At 44.4% G+C, this 22,770-nt stretch overlaps 2 protein-coding genes across 13 annotated transcripts in view; one reads left to right on the top strand and one right to left on the bottom strand.

Annotated features, from left to right (window-relative positions):
- The window catches only part of LOC105937706 (ankyrin repeat and BTB/POZ domain-containing protein 2), a 36,607-nt gene that overhangs the window by 2,923 nt on the left and 10,914 nt on the right, over positions 1–22,770 (top strand). The window contains exons 2-17 of the mRNA XM_012879178.3: positions 6,871–7,020; positions 9,768–9,975; positions 10,057–10,209; positions 10,372–10,537; positions 10,987–11,076; positions 11,150–11,251; positions 11,409–11,505; positions 11,680–11,815; positions 11,881–12,110; positions 13,068–13,246; positions 14,213–14,318; positions 14,411–14,513; positions 14,635–14,707; positions 14,788–14,856; positions 17,103–17,216; positions 17,380–17,658. Coding sequence (XP_012734632.2) covers positions 6,871–7,020; positions 9,768–9,975; positions 10,057–10,209; positions 10,372–10,537; positions 10,987–11,076; positions 11,150–11,251; positions 11,409–11,505; positions 11,680–11,815; positions 11,881–12,110; positions 13,068–13,246; positions 14,213–14,318; positions 14,411–14,513; positions 14,635–14,707; positions 14,788–14,856; positions 17,103–17,216; positions 17,380–17,622 — 2,219 coding nt within the window. The 3' untranslated portion in view covers positions 17,623–17,658. The remainder of the gene's footprint in view (positions 1–6,870; positions 7,021–9,767; positions 9,976–10,056; positions 10,210–10,371; positions 10,538–10,986; positions 11,077–11,149; positions 11,252–11,408; positions 11,506–11,679; positions 11,816–11,880; positions 12,111–13,067; positions 13,247–14,212; positions 14,319–14,410; positions 14,514–14,634; positions 14,708–14,787; positions 14,857–17,102; positions 17,217–17,379; positions 17,659–22,770) is intronic.
- Positions 20,937–22,770, bottom strand: part of LOC105937707 (serine/threonine-protein kinase BRSK2) — a 156,264-nt gene continuing 154,430 nt past the window's right edge. For 10 of the 12 annotated variants that reach the window (XM_021324833.2, XM_012879181.3, XM_012879185.3 and 7 more), the window contains one exon: positions 20,937–22,667. In XM_021324833.2, coding sequence (XP_021180508.2) covers positions 22,444–22,667 — 224 coding nt within the window. In that variant the 3' untranslated portion in view covers positions 20,937–22,443. The remainder of the gene's footprint in view (positions 22,668–22,770) is intronic. The other 2 variants (XM_012879179.3, XM_012879184.3) reach the window with 2 other exon arrangements.

Below are 22,770 nucleotides of genomic sequence, written 5' to 3'. Positions count from 1 at the left end.
TTTCTTTAAATGCAGTTAAAGGTTCACCCAAAATCAGCCTGGGGGCAACAAATGGCCCCCGGGCCGCACTTCGGACACTCTCAGCTAAACAAGTGTCCACTCCTGTCAAATTGACACGTGTTCATAGCGCTGGCTCACGGTCCTCCAACTGACATGTTCCTCACATAGAATAAGCAGGTAAACGTGTTCAGAGCACCATTAACGCAGCATAACGGCCCGTTCACAGCTTCATTATGACGGCCCGCTCTGCTGAAATGCGCCGGTGAGAACCCTGAATTTGTCCTGGAAACTCTTCTTACCGCTGCCGATCCATTCAGGGGCGCCGCGTCTGTTTGACCCAATTACCTTCTGGAAAAAGCATCTCCATAAAGCTCGTCTGCAGGAAAAAACATGAAATGCTCTAAAATGTCCCGGTTGATGGTTGACTCTGGACTTCAGAACACCCAGAACCAGCAGACGACGTGGCACCCCAAATTATCTCTGACTGCAGGAACGTCAATCAAGAGGCCCAGAATCCACATTGCTTTCAATTAAATTCAGTTTTTTTAAGATGGCGCCAATTCACAACACGTGTCACCTCGAGGCTCTTTACTTTCACCTGGAAGGCGGACTTTGGACCGCTGAGTGAGTCCAGGTACAAGACCCACGTCTAGGATCCGACTCCCGCCTCAATCCACCCCCGCTACAATCCTGTCAAAGCTCCAGCTGTCCCTGTTGCTGGTGCATCTTTTCCTTCCACCAAACCTTCTATAAATGTGCTTGGACACAGCAGCAGCTTTAGCAGTGACCGTCTGATTCATGTTGTGGTTACAGAATCAAACCCGCAGCCTCTCCTGTCCTGCCCGGCTGCCTTTAAGCCACACAGAGGTCCCCTGTGTCGTCTGTGAGGGTCGGAGGCTAATGACCTTCTTTTCACCCTTGACTTCCTGTTGAGTCTCGCGGGAGGTTGTCGGGCTGACGCCTGGATCTGACGTGGCTGCAGACGGGAAGCACAGGAGCGCTGTGGCTCCAAACGCCTCTCTACCACCAAACATGTCTGCAGAGAGACTTTAAGGCTTCGGCTGGTTGCATCTCACCCTAAAACACATTTCTCTACTGAAAATCTAGGTTTAAGATGAGTGAAACTAATAAAACTCATGGAAACTCCTGGTAGTTAGGATTGTATGTTTTCTGATTTCACGTTTTTAGAGTTCTAGGCCAAAAATTATGAGTTCTTCCAATATCGAGTAGCAGGGAAAGTCCAACCAACTGCCTAAATGTAGTATTGGGATTCAAAGTGAGAATAGATCATATTATAGCCCTCCAAATGTGCATGTTTTGCAATCCAATAGAACTCATATTGGTACTGATATGTTTTAGATGCTTTCTGTAGCTCTAGCTTCTAGACTGAAAAGTGTCCTATTCTTGTTATAATGGCTGGTATTTGTGATTGAAAGTCAAGAGAAAAAAAAAGAAAAATCAATTCAATTTTATTTATATAGCGCCAATTCAATTTATATAGTGCCAACATGAAACATGTAATCTCAAGGCTCTTTCCAAAGTCAGACTCCATCAGATCCTCCAGGTTGGTGAGAAAGTTTCCTCTCTAAGGAAACCCAGCAGGTTGCATCAAGTCTCTCCAAGCAGCATTCACTCCTCCTGAAAGAGCGTAGAGCCACAGTGGACAGTCGTCTGCATTGTTGATGGCTTTGCAGCAATCCCTCATACTGAGCATGCATGAAGCGACAGTGGAGAGGAAAACTCCCCTTTAACAGGGAGGAGAACCTCCAGCAGAACCAGAACCAGGCTCAGTGTGAACGCTCATCTGCCTCCACCCACTGGGGCTTAGAGAAGACAGAGCAGAGACACAGAAAGCTCAGAAGCTCACATTGACCCAGGAGTACTTTCTATGTTAGATGGTAATAGCGGATGATCTGCCTCCCCTGTTGATGTCACAGCTAACAGAACGCCAGACCAGGTGTACCTTCTATGGAGAGAGAAATGACAGAGAACAAAAAGTTAAAAGATTAAATAACAACAAACAATGCAGATTGGAGAGCAGTAGGAGAACTCAGCAGAGAGAGAAATAGACCCTGATGTCCTCCAGCAGACTAAGCCTATAGCAGCATAACTATAGAGATAGCTCAGGGTAACATGAGCCACTCTGACTATAAGCTTTCTCAAAAAGGAAAGTTTTAAGATTAGTCTTAAAAATAGACGGGGTGTCTGCCTCACGGACCAAAACTGGGAGTTGGTTCCACAGGAGAGGAGCCTGATAGCTAAAGGATCTGCCTCCCATTCTAAAATCAACAGATCTTTTCAACCTTCGATATTAAAAACATGATTTGCAATCCAACAAAAATGAATCTGTTGAGAAAATGTAAAAAGGGACTCAAATATTGTATTGAAACATGATTTGATTTAATTTCAGCCTTCAGTCTATATCATAAGTTTCTACAGGCATCTGCTGTGGGCGTTCTTGGGAGTCTAAGGCTTTTGTTTATGTCAATATTGTATCTATATTGTATCGACCAAAACTAAGAATTATATTGTTATAAGCTTTGGCCATATTGTCCAGCCCTATGCCTGGTCATTTAATTATTTATTTGATTCAGGTGAGTTACAGCAGGGCAGAGCCACTCGAGGACTGGAGCTGCAGATCCCGGCTTTAGAACAACATGGCTGAGGTAGAAATGTTGGATAACCCAACAACATTTTGTAGATAAAATGCTCGCCAAACATAAAAAAACAAATTTTCTTTATGCCACAGTGTCGTATCACAAACATCAATGTCATTTCCAGTCAGTTGGTCAGATAAAAGGTGACTTTACATGCAAACCTGCCATGGATACGACTAATTTAGAGCCGACCCATCAGTGTCAGGTATGAACATCTACCGCAGTGAGAATCCATCCAACCTTTATGACGCTAGGAACATTGCTTCCTTGTATTGTGAAGAGGATATATTGTTAATACACTCAGCTGTCCTGGTTGTTGGGACAGCAGAACTGAGTTAGATGAAATCTAAGATCATGTGGTGTTGCTGCCTCGCTTCGGCCCTCTTTGGGCTCGGTTGGGACTCTGAGGCCATCCTGTTACCCACATCTTTGACCCGGTTTGGTTCTGTTCTGTTGTTGCAGCCAAACACTCCCAGCTTTATAGCAGAGGGCAGAATAGAGCTGTTGTTTCCAGGCGCCGTGACTGAGCCTCTGTTTCCAGTCAGAGTTCACCCCCCCCCCTGTGTCTGAGGATGCAGGTCCGAGCGCCGCAGCTACCCTGCAGGAGCGAGGTGAAGGAAATGACTTAATCACTCGTAGCTCGCCGCATAAGGAGGTCAGTGTTGAACACGGGAGCTGAGGCTTGGATGCACGTTGAGGTTTTTATTTTTATTGCACAGGTAAGGATCAGAAAACACTGATTGGTGCTTTGTCCCGTACAGACGGCCCGCTTGTAGTCCAGCCATGAATGGTTGCTTGTTCAGCTCGCGTCTGTAAACACAGCAGGGAAATCTGCACCAGCCACCAACACACTGAAGTCTTGTTACCTTTTTTTTTTTTTTTTTTTACTAAACACAAAATGTAGATTTTAGAAGTGAGTTCAGGTCTCAGGTCAGAGCAGTGAAAAAATGACCTGCAGTCGAGTCAGAACTCCTGATATGAGGTCTGTCAATCAGGTCGATTTTATACCTTCTTTACTAGTTAGACTTGACCGCAAAGGTTTTAAATGTGGATTTAGAAAATTATTTCCACATATTAACACTTCCCCAGCTCAGAGGGAGGAGAAGAAAACCCTCCAGGTTTATCTTCAGCATGAAATGAAGGTGTGGACAACATGAGGCCCGGATTTTATGCGGTTATCACAAAGAAAAACCAGTTCAACTTTAACGGGTTTTAAGCTCTATTGTTTTCCTTGGCGTACAAATATCTATTTATATTTATAAGAAGGTAAATATTACAGCTGATAAATTTTCAAAATAATATAATTGAGCCATGACTGGATTTTTTTATGTTAAACTAAATGTAGAAACACTGAAACATGACCTTTTAATAGGGCTGGACTCTATCTATCTATCTATCTATCTATCTATCTATCTATCTATCTATCTATCTATCTATCATTTCAAAACCACATTTTAAGTGCAGCCCTGGCCATTTTATGCTGCTCCTTAATGACTTATTTTTTTTAAAATAAAGAACACTGAATTCAAACACAACCCTTTATTCGACCAACTTTTTACCAAAACTGGAAGTCTTAAACTAAATAAAATAAAACAAAATAAACGCATGCTCTTTGAAGCATGGGGGCGGAGCTTTCCCTGCTCTGTGTTCTGATTGGTTGGGAGGATGTAACGACTGCAGTATTAACCTTCCTGATAGGCTAGAATGCAAAAGGAAGGATAATTTTTTGTTGAATAATAAAAGATTAAATAATTATTAAATGTTTATGTGGTAATTTAATTGATTGGCGCTGATCCGGTCTGTTGTGGGGAACAAAGAGCTGAGCCAAAATGCAAAGCTCCAGATTTATCAGCCATCTATGTTCTGACCCTCAGCCGTGGTCAGGATGTCTGGATCAGGACCGAAAGAGTCAGGATGCCCTCTGGACGCCTCCTTTTGGGGCATTATCCTGTGTGTCCAACTGGGATGAGACCCAGGGGACGACCCAGGACTCCATGGAGGAACTATATTTCCCGTCTGGCCTAGGAACGCCTTGGTTCCCTCAGAATGAGCCGGAGAGACGGAGGTCTGGGTTCCTCTACTGGACCTGTTGCCCCCACAACCTGAAGAGGAAGGAACTTTGTTTGGCTGTGCTCTTCCCCCCCTTCATGACATCAGAGCCATAATGCATGCTGGGAGGCGTAATCTGTCAGTCTTATGGTGTTTTATGAAATTTTTATTCAGGTTCGGAAGAGATCGGCAAGACACAAATAAGAACACAAACACTGGTTCTATTAGGATAATAGCGCCCATATTTATTATTCCCCACAGAATACAGCAACACAAACAGCAAGCTCTTCACACACGCAAAGTAGCAAGCATCAAAGCTGACAAGCTTTCAAACAGATGTGATGTTCCATCTCTTACCATGATATAGCAAAATAACACGTTCTTAGTTTTATGTGAGCAACATAACAGGCACGAGCATATATGTTTTTCTTAGTTTAAAACTAACCAGTTTATTCCAAAATACGTTGTCAAAGAACAAAAATAATTCTTTAATATATCATATGGTGATGGTGGTCCAACACCAGGCAGAGACACGTTTAGAGGTTGCAGGACTCTGGCGTTAGAGGACGGTTGACACCTGGGCTTGAAAACCTTTAAATGATTTTTTCCTTAAACAGCTTCTTGGTCATTTTTATTTTTATTTAGTAAATTGGGAATCTCAAACAAATGTTCTGTCATTAAGAAACCCACCTGGGCTTCAGGACAGATGGGCAGTGGGTGTGTTGCCCTGGCGGGGGTCAGTTCTGGTCCAGATCCTCGTCACTGACGTGGTTTGCATTGTGTGAAGCACCTGGAGTCAGCAAATCCTCCATTCAGTGAGGGAACAAAGAGCGTGGAGCTCATGGGCTTTTCTCTGCGTTCATGTTGGACGTTCAGGATGTCTGATCCTGTTAAGGGTCATAAATGTTTTCAGAGATCCCAAAGGTTTGTGGCACAGCTGCAGTGACTGCCAAGGCGCACGGAGAGCGTCAAAGATCTGGTGAAGACACGAGCAGCGATCGAAGGAGGAACAACTTGTTTCCTGATAAAATAATCTGCGTCTGCGGATCTTTCTATGTGATTTAGTTCTAGGCTCCATTCCAGAAAAAAATAAATGTTTCAGCTTTCTAGCTGAAGACTTTGGGTCAAAACTAACCCAGAATCATCGACATTGACATAAATTAAAGCAAGTGAACCCCACAGCATGATGCTGCCTTCACCATGCTTCATTGATGGTGTGTTCTTTCTTTTCATGCTGTTTAGCTACTGCAGTCCCAGCAGAACATAACCAACCCCCCCCCCCCCCCCTCCAGGTTTAAGTAGCCAGGCATGAGATGATGGAGAATATGATCAGAACTTGTCAGAAAGCTGTTGTTGGCTCTTGTCGCCATGGAATGATATAAAACTGTCTGGGTTTATTTTTTGTTCTTCTATCCTGACTGCTACATTTTTCTTGTGTAACCCCAGTGGGTCGAGGCAGATGACCGTTCATACTGAGCCCGGTTCTGCCGGAGGTTTTTCCTTCCCGTTAATGGGGAGTTTTTCTTCCCACTGTCGCTCCATGCTTGCTCAGTATGAGGGATTGCAGCAAAGCCATCAACAATGCAGACGACTGTCCCTGTAGCTCTACACTCTTTCAGGAGGAGTGAATGCTGCTTGTCGGGACTTTGATGCAATCAACTGGTTTCCCTTATATAAGAAATTTTTGACCAATTTGTATAATATGATTGAATTTGACTTTGTAAAGTGCCTTGAGATGGCATGTTTCATGAATTGGCGCTATATAAATTAAATTTAGTTGAATGTGTACACAGAGATCCCTTTTTGGTTCTTCACAACTTATTGAAGAATCTAGATTTAAATGATGCATTTGTCAGGAAAATCCTCGTAGGGCAGAGGAACTTTATTTCATTATCATCCAGAAAGCCTGGAGATCTGCAGATTAGGAGCCGCCTTAAAATCATCCAAGAGAAACAGGCTGATTGGAAAGAAGATATGAAGGATTGAGGATTTACTCTCATCTCTAATCATTCATTCTGATGTTTCTCTGCAGAGATAAATGTTAACTGCTTTAATTCATTGTATTTATATGGGAGCAGTTTTATGGTTTTTTTTTAGCACAGTCCTAAACAGATTTCCCCTACAGGGACTAAAAAGTCTAATCTAATTTAATGTGTGCGTTTAGGTGAGCTGACTCTGCCGGCCCACGTCAGCCCGTACACCAAGGTTCCCGAGGAGCCGATGGAGAGCAGGGAGGACGCTTACGTCCAGCTGGAGCTGAGAACATTGGAGCAGTCGCTGCTCGCCACCTGTGTGGGCAGCATCAGCGAGCTCAGTGAGTCTGTGTTTAAACGGCTGTCGGCCTCCTGGGACGCCTTGTTATTCGGTGCCTGCACCCCTCACGCCTGGTGTTGAATAATGGGGGGGCTTGTGTCCAGAAAACAGAAGCACTTCACATGCTGCAGGCCTCCGAACTTCATTAAGACTGATAGAACCTCTCCTGACATTCATTAAAAGCAACCATAGAACAGAGTGATCTGCATCACATTTAAAACTCTTCATTTTCACATTTCTGAGTTAAAAACTAATATTTTGATTAGATTTCTACAAACCTTTAGGTCTTATGGGGACAGTGGAGAACTTCAGCAGGTTCCGTGTGGGAGACCATCTGCTGCGACCGACTGGGGTTTAATTAAGAAGTGGTTCAGGAGTCCTTTCTATGTTTAACAAAGCGTGGAGAGGTAATGGCAGCAGCGGCTCCTTGATTTGTTTTTATCCATGAGCGAGACGCGGTTAGTTAAGAGAAAGTCAGGTTGAGCTGAGGTGATGACCTCCTCCAGGAAGGTTTCAGGGCTAAACAAACTCTGCCAGATGAAACTAAAACCGGCAGATTATACATAACTGGAGAGTAGTAGGAGAAAGCAGACCAGTCTGCTGAGCTCTAAGCCAATAGCAGCACAACCACAGAGATGGCTCAGGATAAATTGGGCCGCTCTTAACGGTAAGCTTGATTAAAAAGTCAATCAGAGAATAATTAATGTTTAATTTAAATCTAACAAGAAGCGTAGATAAACACCCAACAGGTTTTCAGTTAGGTAGAGATCTGGACTTTGAGTAGGCCATTGAAACGCGTTAGTAATGCGCCGTCAGTCCAAGGCTTTCTTCATCTTCCTCATCTTCAGTTACCATCAGCTGGAAACTAGAGAAGCTCTCTATCCGCAGACGCCATTATTTCCACGGATCTCTCCTGAGACAGAACTCTGACGCTAGTCCAAAGCTTTCTTCATCGTCTCTGGCTGGGAACCATGACTGTTCGCCGAGGAAGACGCAGGTCAGCTCCTGGAGATCCGTCCGGCTCGGTCCATCTTCACGAGTCACAGAAACTCAGTTTCTCTTTCAAACAGGTTAATTAGCTGCATAAGAAGCCTTCTGCTCCCTTTTATCACGCAGCTTATTGGCCGACACCAAGCCGGTACACAAACGAGCCGTGGCTTCCCCCTTCCTGAGTTTAAACACAAGGTTTAACGTTTTAAAACCTTCTAAACAGTCATTTAAAACATTCAGGGGTTTCTTCGTAACTCCAACTAAATACTTTGCAATAAAACAAACATCGATAATTTATCCGAAGTTGAAGGTTTTTCAGTTTTCTCCGTTTGTTACTCTGCAGACAGTTTCCTATGTTTGCCGTGTGGCGCCTCACTTTTTCTTTTTCAGCCATCATGTTGCTGATTTGCAGCCAGTTTGGGCCAAACCTCAGCAGACTAACGGATGGACTCACATTAAACTCTGAATGGTGTACAGGAGAGACCCAGGTCCTGTAGTCTGAAAACAAGCCCAGAGCATCACCCCTCCACCACCGTACTCCATAGTTGGTCTGAGGTGCTTGTGTTGTTCTGCTGTTTGGATCTTTTGTCACCGGATATTTCTACTTTAGCCTCATCTGAACACGGAGGTCCTGTTCTTCACTTGGATGCAACCCATGGAGGAAAGGAGATCTCTCAGAGAATAGCAGCACAGCTTCAATTTGCAACCTCTTCAGCCACAGTTGTCTGTTTTTTTTTTTTTTTTTTCCTCTCCTTGTAGGATGGAGAAAATTAAATGTTGGCTTTGTTTGTGATTCAGCTCCTCTGTACGACCTGCTCTTGGCAAAGCCGTTTAAACTAGCCATTTTAATACTGCACCAAGCGTTGATCCGTTGCTGCTTTAGTTATGACGCGCTGAGCGGCTAACGTTGTATCTGTTGAGCGCTTTTTAAAATTAATCCCAAAGATCTTCTTGTTGTCCAAACTTGTTCCAGTCAGATGAACCATTTGTGAACAAATCCATTTATTCCGTCTTACACTGCAACATTTGTTAACAATGACTTAAACGCCCTTCCAGGTTCAACACCTGTCAGCTACCTGTCACCTCTTGATTCTTATACTGGAGCCGACAGCGCCATCTAGTGACCAGAAACCAAAAATACACATATTTGGCTCCAATACCGTTAATAATCTGGTTTCGCAGGTTGAAGGGCAGCTTGTGCCTCTCTCAGGTTTTTGGGGATGTCTGATTATTGGCCATATCTGATCGCCCTGCAGCACACACTAAACTCCAGAGGAGCAAACTACTTAAACTTCATTCTTTCATCCTCTTTGAGTTAGACATGATGATAATCAGCCATTTTATTGATCAGCAGCACCTGGCTCCTCCTGTTCCTCTTAGACTCGTATAAAACAGTCAATGATGTTTGATTTAATGTGTATAATTAATAAATAACGACTAAGTGGAACTCGTTGAATAAAAAGTTTAGAGGCTGTAGGAAGAAGTAATCTGTTGAATTTCTCTTGGTTGATGAAGAGGTGCTGGTGTATTGTCTTTGTGCTGCACATGTAAAACGTCCCGTTTTATACCGGGACGTCTTCACATCGGCTGATATTCACCACCATCAGTGCTGGTTGCCATGTCTGGTGCTAATACGCAGAGCAGAGGTGCCTTTCCTCCTCTGCAGGAAGGCGTACTTCATCTGTTTCCTGGCTGCTGCTGACTGGAGGGCAGAACCTGCAGAAGCTCCAGATGACCCCCGTTTCTCTCCTCCTGCAGGCGACCTCGTGTCTCGAGCGATGCACCACATGCAGCGCCTGCGAAGCTCGAGCCCCTCCGTCTGCGGCGCTCGCCCGGCCCATCGGCCCGCGGTGTCGTGGGCCCCCGCCGCCCTCCGCTCTCTCTACTACTTCCTGTCCAGCCCACAGATGGAGTCGCTGGAGAATCCCAACCTGGAGCCTGCGGCGGTGATGCTGAGCAGAGAGAGGTGCGCCTGTGCTGCTGTGCATTGATCCACCGTACGAATGTTGCATTTTACCTCCTGTCCTCACCATTTGGGCTCCCTCAGGCCGTTCCTGCTCCTCCCGCCTCTCATGGAGTGGATCAGGGTTGCCGTGGTGCACGCCGAACACCGCCGCAGCTTATTGGTGGACAGTGACGACGTCAGACAGACGGCCCGCTTGCTGCTCCCAGGACTCGACTGTGAGCCCAGACAGCTGAGGTACCGGTCGCTGGAACCACTCACATCTGATCTCTGAAGAATGCATGAATCAGCTGGTCCGGTTTCTGCTCACTTTACTTAAACCTCATTTATTGTTCCTGTGCAAAATGAGCCGCTGCGTCAGATTAGACGATAATCTGCAGTTTGCTTTTCTCCCCTCAGGTCCAAGTGCTGTTTCCAGGCCCTCAGAGGTCTGGATGCTGCTGCTGCTTCTGCCAAGTTCCGGCTGGATTCGGGCTTCCGGATGCTGTCGTGTGGCCGAGCGGATCTGGTCCAACAGGCCGCGCAGCTCCTGGGGCCGGACGGCGTCAACACCGTGGACGACCAGGTTAGGAGGGCTTTTAACGCTTCAGCCTCTTGTTGTTTTTAGTTTAACATTTATGACAGGGTTAGCATCCGTAGGTTAATCAGTCACAGCTGAGGGTCTCAGCGGTGGCCAGAATATGAAAGGTTAAATCTTTCCAGTCAAGGATTGACAAAATCAGTTGTAGTTTTATTTCTTTTAAACTAGTTTTTTTTATATTGTGTTTGATGTTTTTGATGTAAGCTGTCAGTAAATGGGGTTTTATTCTTGGAGATTCCTGATTCATAGCAGGAAACCGTCATGAGTTCAGAGGTGTAATTACTGTTAGCAGCCAGGAGGGGGCAGTCCTGAGTTGTTTCTTTCTTTCTGTAGCTAAATTATTACCTGATGAAAATTATGAGCTCACCTACAGTCACGTTTACCTTTAAAAATATTGTAAATCTGCAGAAAAATCAAGTATTTTGTCCCTGCAGGGAATGACGCCCCTGATGTACGCCTCTGCAGCAGGAGATGAAGCCATGGTGCAGATGCTGATCGACGCCGGAGCTCACCTGAACCTGCAGGTAACAGAACACCTGTCCACTTCTCCTTGGATTAACTGGACCGTGTCTAAAAACGTTTCTGCTTCCTCCTCAGATCCCCGGCTGCTCCGCCAGACACCCGTCTGTATATCCCGGCAGTCGGCACTGGGTGGCGCTGAGCTTTTCTGTGCTGCACAGTCACCTCTGCGTGGCGCAGGTGAGCTCTTCAGACAGACGAATGGAAAACAGCAGCATCTTTTAGAAAGGGGAGCGGTTGGCTCCATCTGTTGCTGGATGCATGTCTGCATGTCTGCATGTCTGCAGCTCTGGTCCTGCTGGCAGCTGGAGCTGAAACCGTCTCTTCTCTCTGGCAGCTGCTGCTGGAGGCCGGCGCCGACGTTGAAGGTGGAGTCCTGCTGGACGGACAGGAGAGCTCAGCTGAAACGCCGCTGCAGCTCGCAGCCGCTGCAGGTCTCTTCCTGCTGGAGATCCCTTCTGTTTCCTCCTGCTTCTCTGTTTTATTTCATCTCTGCTGCAGACGCAGGGCTTCTTCAGCCACTGATGATATTTAATCCAGATGTTTGCCTCCAGCTCAGTGTGTGCAGAAGCTGGTCCCGCTGATAACGAAGGCTCTCCTGCTCTCAGGTAACTACGAGATGGTGAGTTTGCTGCTCAGCCATGGAGCGGACCCCCTGCTCAGACTGCACCACGGCACCTCGCTGACCCCCCCTCTGTTTGAGGACATGAACTGCTTCAGCTACGCTGCGGCTCACGGCCACAGGTGCGTCTCTCGCCTCTTAACCTTTGGGTTTACCGATTAGCGGTGTGACACGTTCTCCTGTGCAGGAACGTCGTGAGGAGGCTGCTGCTGCAGCCGCCACACAGGAAGGAGGACATCCTGTCTCTGGAGGAGATCCTGGCTGAAGGAGTGGAGGAGCCAAGCCGTCCTGCAGCAGCGGAGTCTCTGAGCGTCGCTCCCCCGCGGTCTAAAGCCACCATGAAAGCTCTGCAGCAGGCGTCGTATTACAGCGCAGAGCACGGCTACCTGGACGTCACCATGGAGCTCAGAGAGATGGGTGAGAGGAAGGTCCAAAGTCGTCACCGTTCCCCCGGAAGTGGCAGCAATCCAGATAAAACCAGAGCAATAAGCTAAACAAACAGCGTTATACTCCTGATCAGGGATGTAACATCTGGTTGAAAATCTTTAACTTATTGATCTGCTGTCTGCCGGCTCAGTTTGAAACCAAACCAAATCACTTCCATACTTCCCATTTGTTCCCAAGTTTTTAGAATGTAATAACATCAGATTAATTTCATTAACTGAAATAGTTTGTTTACTGCTGAAGGAAAAAAACTATTTTATTAATTTTCTTGATTCAATGAAAAAGAGACCGGCCAAGTTTTTTTTTTTTTTTTTTTTCCCCTGAGTACAATATTCTGCTAACCTAAATTTCCTATAAAGTAAATTAGTCTTTGAAATAAAATCAGACAGGAACGTTTCTCCCAGTTTGAGTTTGGAATCAAATCTTTGGATTCTGCAGGAAAAATTCCCAAATACAGTTTTACTTCCAAGAGTAAATTTAATGTAGTCATTTTTTTCCAGCTATTTAACGGAACATAAAGTGATGAAATTGTAGAACAAGAAATAAATGAAGGCAAAAATACTTTGGTTCACATTACAGTAAAAAAAAATTTGTTATCTGTATGGATATGTATTTCAAAGTCGAAACAAACACATAAAAATATTAAATAAATATTTAAAAAATTATATATTTGGAAGAGTTTAAACCAGACCCAAAGTTTTATTAAACACATTTAACAATTTTTGTCTTAATTATGACACAATTATAAAAATTTGGCACTTTTGACCGTTTGATTTATTTATTTGTGTCCTAAACGTAACCAGCAGGGGGCAGTGTTAGGTGTCTTCCTCCAGCCATAATCTGACTGGTTCCCGCTGCTGTGACTGTTTAGTTATTTCAGAAACAGGAAAGCTGGTTTTCCGCTGCTGTGACGTATTAATCTGTCTGCAGGCGTCCGCTGGAGGCTGCACACCTGGCTGGAGTCGCTCCGTAGGGCCCAGCAGCTCGGCAGGTACGAAGTCACGCTCTGCCTCCTCAGCGACTTCCCCTCCATCAGGACGGAGGACTACAGCCCTGAGCTGCTCTCTGCAGGGATCCCGCTCCTGTTCGGCATGTTGGAGACCAGCAGGGTGAGAAGAGCGACCCGTTTGGGCTAAAATGACGGCTGGCCGTTTGTTCCTGCAGATGACGTAAATAAACTGAATTTAACTGGACTAGTTTACTTCGTTTCACTCCAGGCGGAGCAGATGTTCAACCTCAGATCCAAAATCACTGCAAAAGCTGTTATTAAATTATGATTTTTACTAGGGCTGAACAATTAATCGCATTTTCAATATAATCGTGATTTGAAATAACGCAATTTCCAAATCGCAGAGTCTGCAATTTTTGGCTCTGTAACAATTAGTGAATTAGACACGTCCATTAGGTGTTGGTAAAATGTTTAAAGTGGGTTTGCCTCCACATGGAAGGGAAGACAGTTGCAGCAGTGAGATAATCTAATTTTATTACTTGTTTTAGAGTTTATATAATCATACATAGCATTAAGTACAGGTCAATCAGTTTAATACATAGACTTTCTTGTTGGTTGCACTTTATGTTCAACAAGGATTGATGTCCAATTAAATTAAAAGCTGTTCTCTTGAATAATATTCTGATCAATAGAAACATTAAAAGTTCATATTTAAAATAGTGCTTGTTTTCAAACATCTTTTTTTAGAGGCCTTTTTGTTGCTTGTGGTTAACGCAGAGAAAAGTCAAAATTGCAATTTTGGTTGAAATATATTGTTGGTAGAACGCAATCATTTCTGCTCTGAGTTTAGATGCTGCGGGTCTTTTAGCAACTAATCCACACGGCGAGGAAACAAATTGATTTGTTGTTTGTATATATTTTAAAACACATGATAAATTAAACTGGAAAAAAACATTGCATTAAATCGCAATATTAAGAAAAAAAAAATCGCAATTAGATTATTTTCCAAAATCGTTCAGCCCTAATTTTTACTCCTTTTGGACTCTAAGAAGCGACACTGATTAAAATGAGTGTGAGTGAATGTTGGTTCTGACCCGCTAAGAGCCGCCGTGTCGTTCCTCTGCAGGACTACGAGGTGACGGCGCGCCTCGCCTCGCTGCTCTCCCACTGTTACGGCAGCTCGCCTGTTCCTGCTGTTCCACCGATGGACGTCGCTCTGTCCACCCAGCTGGGTACGCCGCCGCCCGCCGCCGCCAGCCACCGGCAGGGTTCTGTCTCCTGGAACCAAACCAACACCAGAACCTCTCTGTGTCTCTGCTCTCAGATGTCCGGTTCCTGAACAGCGAGGAGATGTCCGACGTGACGTTAATGGTGGAAGGACGGCCGTTCTTCGCTCACCGGGTGCTGCTGATGTCCGCCTCTGAAAGGTTCCCGTTTTAGAGGAAGATATTCTGACCCGGTCCAGACGATCACTGCATGATGAGATGATTCCTCCGACAGAATCAAACACAAAACCTCACGGTTCGGTCCGGGTTTTTGTCCCGGCAGGTTTCGGCAGATGCTCGCCGATTCTCCAGACAACATCATCCACGTCGGTCACATGACCTACAGCACCTTCCAGGTAGGGAAACGGACCTGGGTTCTGAAAACTGGGCGGATTTGAATCGTTTTGATGGTGTTAAACCGGGTCTGTTCATGCAGATGGTGATGAGGTCTTTGTACTGTGGAGGAACCGCGGGGCTGAAGATCGCTCCATCAGAAGCCATGAAGGTAAAGTTTCCCCACATGGAGGTTGATTTTGGGTCTGCAGAACCATTTCTGTGTTGCTGTGGCCAGATGTTCTGGATCATTGTCTTGCTGGGGGACCCAGTGGCCACCATTGGGTCCTGATTTAAAGGATTTCATGATGCAATGAGCTTCATGGAGGTTAGAACAGAACACAGCATCACAGATCCTCCACCGTCCTCCACTGTGGATTTGAGGCGTTTTCCCCCAAATATTCATCCTTTGCTTCCCAGACGACCCGCCTGGACTGTTTCCTGAAGGTCAACCTTGGTCAGATCTGCACTGCAAAAATGGAACTAAAAATAAGTAATTTTTTCTTGAAATTGGTGTATTTGTTCTTGATTTGAGCAGGTAAATAAGACAATCTGCCAATGGAACAAGATTTTTGCACTTAAAATAGGAAGAACTCATCTCCATCACCTAATTTCAAGTGCATTATATCTAATTATCTTATTTTAGGGGTAAAAATACTCATTCCATTGGCAGATATTCTTATGTACCTGCTCAAATCAAGGACAAATACACTCATTTCAAGAAAATGTTATTTATTTTTAGTTCTGTTTTTGCAGTGTGACCAAAGGAACTAATGGGACGTGTTTGAGGAAACATGGGGAGCTGCCTCTGGGTAAACTGGACCGGTGGAGAAGGGCACCGTGTCCCAGCTAACAGCAGTCCTGGATAACCTCAGCCACTCCTAGCATCACAACGTCTCACACAGCCGAGGCCTTAGGATGTTCTAGACGACTATCAGGAGGAAGTGATGGAAACTTGGTGCCATTAGCACGGCTTACCTGGTCTCTGTCCAACTGTTTGTTCAGAAATGTTTTCTTTAGTTGGACAGCATCCGTCCATACAGGGTTGGCTGCTGCCCGTGTCCTGCGACCACGCAGAAAGACTTAGAACGGGATTGTAACCCAGGACCTTGTTGCTGCCAGGCAGAGGTGCGCCCATCTGCAGCCCTTCCTGGGTAGTTTAATTATCTTTGTGCTGGTGGGACAGATTCGGCCTCTTCCTGGCCTGTGGGTGGCGTTTAGTGGCGGTCATGGAGACCCGGTCACCCCAAGATGGCGCTCTCTGCTGCAGCTCTGCAACGGTTGTGGAAGAGGATTGAACATTAAAAAAGACGAGACAATGCTGAATCTATTTGTGGCCAGCGGGGACTTCTGTTATTCACTTGTGCATTTCGGTTCCATTCCACAAAGTCTCGTATTTTCCACGTCTCAACGGCCTTTTCTAAGGTCCACCTAACATTTGTAGGTATTGGGAATGTTCCAGTTGCCTATCACACCAGATGTTTCCTTTCATTCCTGAAAAGAAACCTTATATGATAGTTCTACTGTGAAAAACAGGAAATAGCCAAACATTAATCACCCTTGATATCATCAGGAGGGTCTCCAGTGTTGATGAAATACAAGTTTATATTAACCAAGTTCAGCAAAAGTCCAGTTGTCCTCATTTTACCCACCGTGGACGATGAACTTCAGTCCTGGTCCAGGTTTAGTCCAGGAGCGGATTTCTCGCAGGTCTTTCCTGACTTCTGAAGATCAGCGCACATCTGCCTAATCTGGACGACATGTTCTCTTGTTTTTCCCATTTTGAAGAGAAGCTAGGAGAGGTGGGACTCTGTGCTCTAGATCAGGGATCATCAACTGCAGTCCTCCAGTTCTGCTGTCTCTGCTTCAACACGCTAATAATCGGCTTGTCAGCAGGACTCTGGAGAACTGGGGAGCTGAATCAGCCGTTAGACTCAGGTGTTTTGGACCAGGGACACGTCTAAGAGCTGCAGGACACCAAACCTGGAGACCTGGAGTTTTTTTTTTAATAATCTTTATTGTCATTACAATATCCATCCCAATGAAATTTGTTCTGTGCATTTAACCCATCCCCCTGGGGAGCAGTGTTCTGCCACTGTGCAGCGCCCGAGGAGCAGTCTGGGGTTAAGGGTCTTGCTCAGGGACCCAGAGTGACAGTCTGTGGGAGTTGAACCCAGAACCTCCAGAACACAAGCACAATGCTTTAACCAGAGACTACCACTCCCACCGTTGAAGACTCCTGTTCTACGGCGTCTTCACCTCTGAATGAAGCAGAAAGTTGAAGCTGGGAGACGTTTCTGTGACTCGCTGCTGCTGATTTAACCGTTCTGCTGCTGATTTAACCGTTCTGCTGCTGATTTAACCGTTCTGCTGCTGATTTAACCGTTCTGCTGCTGATTTAACCGTTCTGCTGTGCAGCTGCTGCCGGTCGCCTTTTTCTTCCAACTGCGCGGCCTGCAGAGGTGCTGTGAGACGGCGCTGTCCCAGAGCCTGACCCCGGAGAACGCCGTGAGCGTCTACCTGACGGCTAAGGTACGGAACACACCAGCATCCTTCTGCACAAACCCAGCCAGAATGTTCTGACGGTGCTGCTGGTTTCTGTCCGTTTTGGATGCTGCTTTCATCTTCCAGCTGATTTCCAAACGTAAAAACGAGTCCAAACCCACTTCTTTCCCGGGCCCGCGTGTCTCCACAGCATCACGGCGCAGCTGAACTCTGCAGGTTCTGTGAGGGGTTCTTCCTGCAGAATATGGACCGGCTCCTGGACAGAGAGGACGTCCATCGCCTGCTGCTGGGCGGGACGGCTAAGGAGGCGAAACCTTCCGGACCGGGACAGGACCAGAACCAGAACCAGAACCACAGCCTGCCGGTTCTTAAGAACCTGGAAACGACGCTGATCCACAGACTTTACAGCCTCCACGCCGCGTGCCGAGAGTAGAAGTTCTGCCCAGACGGACCGGGACCATCTCTGCTGGTTGGTACCTTCTGCCCCTGATTTCATGTTTCTGCTATTTAAAATATTCAGCAAGAAACGGTAGAAACCCGTTAAACAGGGCGCCGCACAGTGGAAGCCCACTGCTCCCCAAGGGGATGGGTTAAACGGGTTTAAACCTCCAGGAAATGCTCCTCATAACTTATGGTCACAATTAATTAGACGTGGGTGTAAGAAATAACGTGGCAACAGTTTAAATATGAATGCTTTAATGATTTATTATATGTATTAGTTTATATTTCACTTACAGCTACATAAAAAGTAATAGGGAAAACTAAGCAGTTTTTAACCTCAAACAGAGTGAAGAAGAAAAACCTCTGAGTTTAGGTTTAGCCACATTTTAGACTCATATTTAAAGAATTGACTCCATATGTGGCATTTTAAGGTCAGAATTATTGTCAAATACATCTCAAAACATCTTTTCTTTAAAGCAAAATATAATTTTCTGTATTACAGAAACACACACTTGGGAACATTTGTTAAAGCAAGATTTTTTTTTCTTTTGGTGATGTGCAGGTGGCGAAAAAAATAGACCTACAAATCTAAACTAATTTTTTTTTCCCACTTTGTTGTTTGAGGTTAAAAACTGTTTAATTTACCCAATTACTTTTTATTTAGCTGTTATAACTGAAATAGAAATAAAACTAGTAAATACATATAATAATCATTAAAGCATTCATATTTACATTGTTGCCATGTTACTTCTTACACCAATGTCTAATTTATTGTGACAAATTGCGATAAGCATTTACTGACAGCAAGTTTTAAAGTTATATGGAAAATACAGTCATGGTCCCAAGAAAGCGCGGACATGATGTCATTTGACCTACAAATATCCTTGATTACTACAGTCATTCTATATTGTTCATAAATATACAAGCTTGATGTGGTAAAAACATACCATGGCCAACAAATACAATTTTTGTGCCTTCATTGTATCTTATTTTACTTTGCAAAAAGCTGATTTAATTTCTTGGAAACTGGGCCTCTAATGATCCATTAGAAGAATACAGCTGTCAGTGAAGCTCTGTGGTTTGACTTCAGTGCCTCTAGTGTTAAAACAAAGTATTACAAGAACAAACACTAAGCAAAATTAGCCTTTCAAAAAACAATTAATTAAACAAACAAACAAAACAGAAATGTTTTAATCTCTTTTTTCTCACCTGCCTTCCAGGGCTTCTATATGAATTAAATCATAATTTGAAAACCTCTCTTTTTTTTTGTATTTACTGAGGTTATATATCCAAAATGAAAATTAATTTGATCTGTAAAATTTAAGTGTAACCAAAAAAACCGCCAAAAAAACTAAAACAGCAGAAACCTGAAAGGAGGCAATGTAATTATAACTCTTGTAAAATGTCCCCATTATATAAATTATGCAGTAAAACGATGAACCCCATCTCTGGAAGTTTTGTAACCTTCATTAACCTAATATGTAAAGTGCTTAAACTGGCATAAATGGTTAAATATATTTACCATGATGGGAAACCTCCAGCTTTCTGATGTTTGAGGAGAAATGCCTGCATCTTTCACCTTAAACTAGTTTTGTAGTTGATTCCAAATGCCATTTTTACTCAGCGCCGTCAGTTAAACTTAACGTTTGTAAAGGAACAGAAATGAAGAACTGTAATAACATGAAGTATCAAACCTGCCAAAGTCAACAGATTTATTCCTTTAGCACTGAATTTGTTCACAGTAACATCACAAGGGGATACATTGCCAGTGGTTATCCTGCTCAGTGGTAGCGCTCCGAGTCCGTTCAGTGTGCTCTGGATTCCCACAGTAGAAAAAGCGAACGATGGAGGGTATTGCTTTAGGTTTTCTCTGGCGACCCACCCAGCTGGCCTGGGTGAGCGCCTCGAACGCCGGCGAGGTCCTTCTCCGGGAAAGATGAGTGAGGAGGACTGTGTGCACACGCTAATCGAATATAAAGGGAAGGAAGGAAGAGACTGGCAAAATAATTAATAATATATAAAAAATAAAAGAAATCTGAAGGTAAAATTAATGCAAAAGCTCCAATAAGAAAAATGCATAAAAGCCTAGACAGAAAAAGGGAACAGGTGAACATTTCAACAGCGACATGCAAAGAAAAGACGAATGCTGAACATGCAAACAACCGTCCGAGGTCAAAGCTAATAGGAATCCCCTCGGTTTTTTAAATAAGCTCGTCAGGAAACTCTGCTTATTTACATGATGACTGTTTGGTGAGCTCCGAGTCTTCATACGCACAGAGACGGAGGATGGAGAAGGAGCTGATGGGGGGGTTTTCCTCCCGAAGAAGCTAAGTCTACATTCTTAAATCACAACAAATCAGTTTCAAACATATATTACAAAGTTTCTTTCTTCAAAAAAGGGGGGAAAATAAAACGGGGAGAAAATAATAAATAAATAAAACATGACAAAAATATCTTTAAATAATCGTTTTCAGGAACATTCTCTACATCTTTGATATAAATAACTGATAAATAGCGCATGAAAAATGCAATCAACTAGAAAAATATTCACAGCAGTTCAGTATTGTCTGAAACCTGCAGATAATACAAACAAAAAAACCTGAACAATAAAACGTAAAAAACACTTAATGTAACCGAAGTGCTGTCGAAAGTGCAAAATAACAAAAAGGACCTTTTACTAACGAGGCGTGGTCACACCAGAACCTGTCGGCGCCTAAGGCTCTAAAAACTGTCGACATATAAAGAAATTAAATGCCAGTAAGAGTTGCATTCTACTAAACCATCAGCAGGGGGCGCCAGCTGTAGCTGCAACAAAGTCCATATTAACCAGAGAAATGAATTAAAAAGATATTATAGCCGTGCCCGCCTTGCATTGTGTATTTTTAATGTAATTAAGAGGAATCAGAAGGCAGCTATTCCACCTTAATAAAGTCGGACTAGACAGTGACACTAGCCCCAGCATAATGCTTTAACCCAGGCTTTTTTACTTTGACAGTACATTTTTCTCTAAAATGAACCCTAAGCTCTTCTAGGCTGTAGATTTTATAGAAATCTTTGCTTATATTTTTTGTTTTGTTTAAATTCCTCTTTTAGAATCGGCAAAATCGTCGTGTTTAAACGCCACAGCAGAACGGCTTTGTAAGACGAAGCATTTCGAGACGAGTTCACACTGTTATTTCTATCTGTCGTAAACAAACTCATCACATGTGGTTCTGGTCAACGTGTGATTGAGCGACGACAGCGATGTCTAGGACTGCACTGCCCCCTACAGGTCGGTTGTCAGAGGAGTTCATGGGGATCAGTGAGGGTTCTGATGAAGTCTGAAATAGCAAAAAGGAGCCAGACTGAAAAGCAAAGCTCTAGATTTAGGAGTACTTTTATGTTCTCACCTTCATCTATCTTCCACTTATCGAAGGTTTGGTCACAGGAGACCCAGAACCTACTAGAAGGATTTAGTATTCCTTCTAGGCTGGGAACACAGTCTGGGTTTCCCTCCAGGACTGGTTCACTCTTCCAAAGCAGGAAGTTGAATCCAAATCAGTTCCTTTAGTCTGAACATGTTTAGCAACTAGAGTCCACACCAGTCTCTAGCCGACGACGACTACAGCAGCAGCTTTGCATGCAAATGTTGAAGGTTCAATCTCCTAATAACTAACAACCCGTCGTCATTTACTGTCGGGTAAACACTACTTGTTTGTTTCTGCCTCACAGGGAGCGTATTTCCTCAGACTTTGAGAACTTTCTTGAAGGTTGTAAACGCCTGGCGTCCGTTTATACAGGAAACGATTTATTTCAGTCAGCTAGGCGTGTGAAGCTGATTGTGTTCAGACGGCTCAAACTTTAAACGGCTAACCCAGCAGCTAGAAAGTCACAGGAACTTCCTCCGTTCTGAGTTTGCTTTAAAATTGTACCTGTGTGTAGATTTAACGATAAACCCATTGATCAAAAGTGACAGATTTCCCTTCTGGTGTGACCCTGCCTGAACATAAATACTAATCAACTTAAAACGTAATGTCACAACACAGGCCTGTACAACAGAAGAGATCATTCATTTTAATAACACCATCACCAAACTCTCCCATCTTTACCATCCCGGGTTGCCATTAAATTGCCAAAATCGGTTTGCTCAAAGTCCTCAGAAGTTCAGTCTTCCACAAAGAAACTCAACGATAAAAAGAACTACAATCCGGCCAGTGTTTGCCGCGCCGTCCGCCTCTGCTCGACTCCACCGATTCAAGTCTCATAATCCCATAAAGAAAGTCAGTTTGTGTAGTTTTTCATTTGTTATGTACATGTGGGAAAGCTGGAAGAAAAAGGATGAAGGGGAGGGGGCATGGGGGGTGTAGATTGACAAACATCACTGTCTTAAGGCCTTTTTTTTTCCTTTTTACAACTCTTCTGAGAAGGTCTGCGTTTGGACTCAAAAAGGGATCCTCCGCCTTTTCCTCAGCGCTTGGCTCGGTTCGGTGGCGGTGGGCCGTGAGCGGGCTGCAGCTGAGGAGCCGTCGGGGTTAATAGCTATTATGGATGATCCCTGGTGGCAGAGACAAGTCAAGCCATCACACATGTGAGGAGGACAGAGAGAGGGACACAAGGAGGGGGGGACAGCAAAGCTACATTTGCTACTAGTTTTTAAAATACTGATCCGACTTTTAAACTGAGCCATTCCCATTATACAGTACAAAAATGTATAGGCAAAAAGTAGATTTTTTTTTTTAACTTTCAATCCGAGCTAAAGGGCAAAATTAGCAGCTCTCCGCTTCTTAATGACCTGATTACTGCTTTTCATCTAGTCATGCACAGCTACTGCTCCTTAAGGGTTGTCCTGTGTCCTGTTGCTGGCGGCCATCTTTGTTTTCTCTTTGCCCGGGGGGCATTTAGAGTCATTGGGCGGGGCCTGGCTGGGCCTGCTGGCGGGGGCATGCTTGGTGGGGGAGCTAGTCGAGGTAGGGGTGCCTGGGGAGTGCGACCCTTGGATGTTCTTCTCGTCTGAAAAAAGCTGTTTAATTACGTCAAAGAAGTTACTCAACGGGCTGCCTACACAGACGGGAAGAAAAGAAAAAGAAAACAAAAAAGAGAGAGAGAACAAACAACAGATGAGCAATGGGGTCAACATGAGGAGAAGAGGAGGTGATGAGAT

The sequence above is a fragment of the Fundulus heteroclitus genome, chromosome 4 (assembly GCF_011125445.2).
Source record: "Fundulus heteroclitus isolate FHET01 chromosome 4, MU-UCD_Fhet_4.1, whole genome shotgun sequence".
NCBI classification, from domain to species: domain Eukaryota; kingdom Metazoa; phylum Chordata; class Actinopteri; order Cyprinodontiformes; family Fundulidae; genus Fundulus; species Fundulus heteroclitus.
The sequence above is the reverse complement of the archived record's forward strand: the minus strand, read 5'-3'. Positions and strand labels throughout refer to the sequence as shown.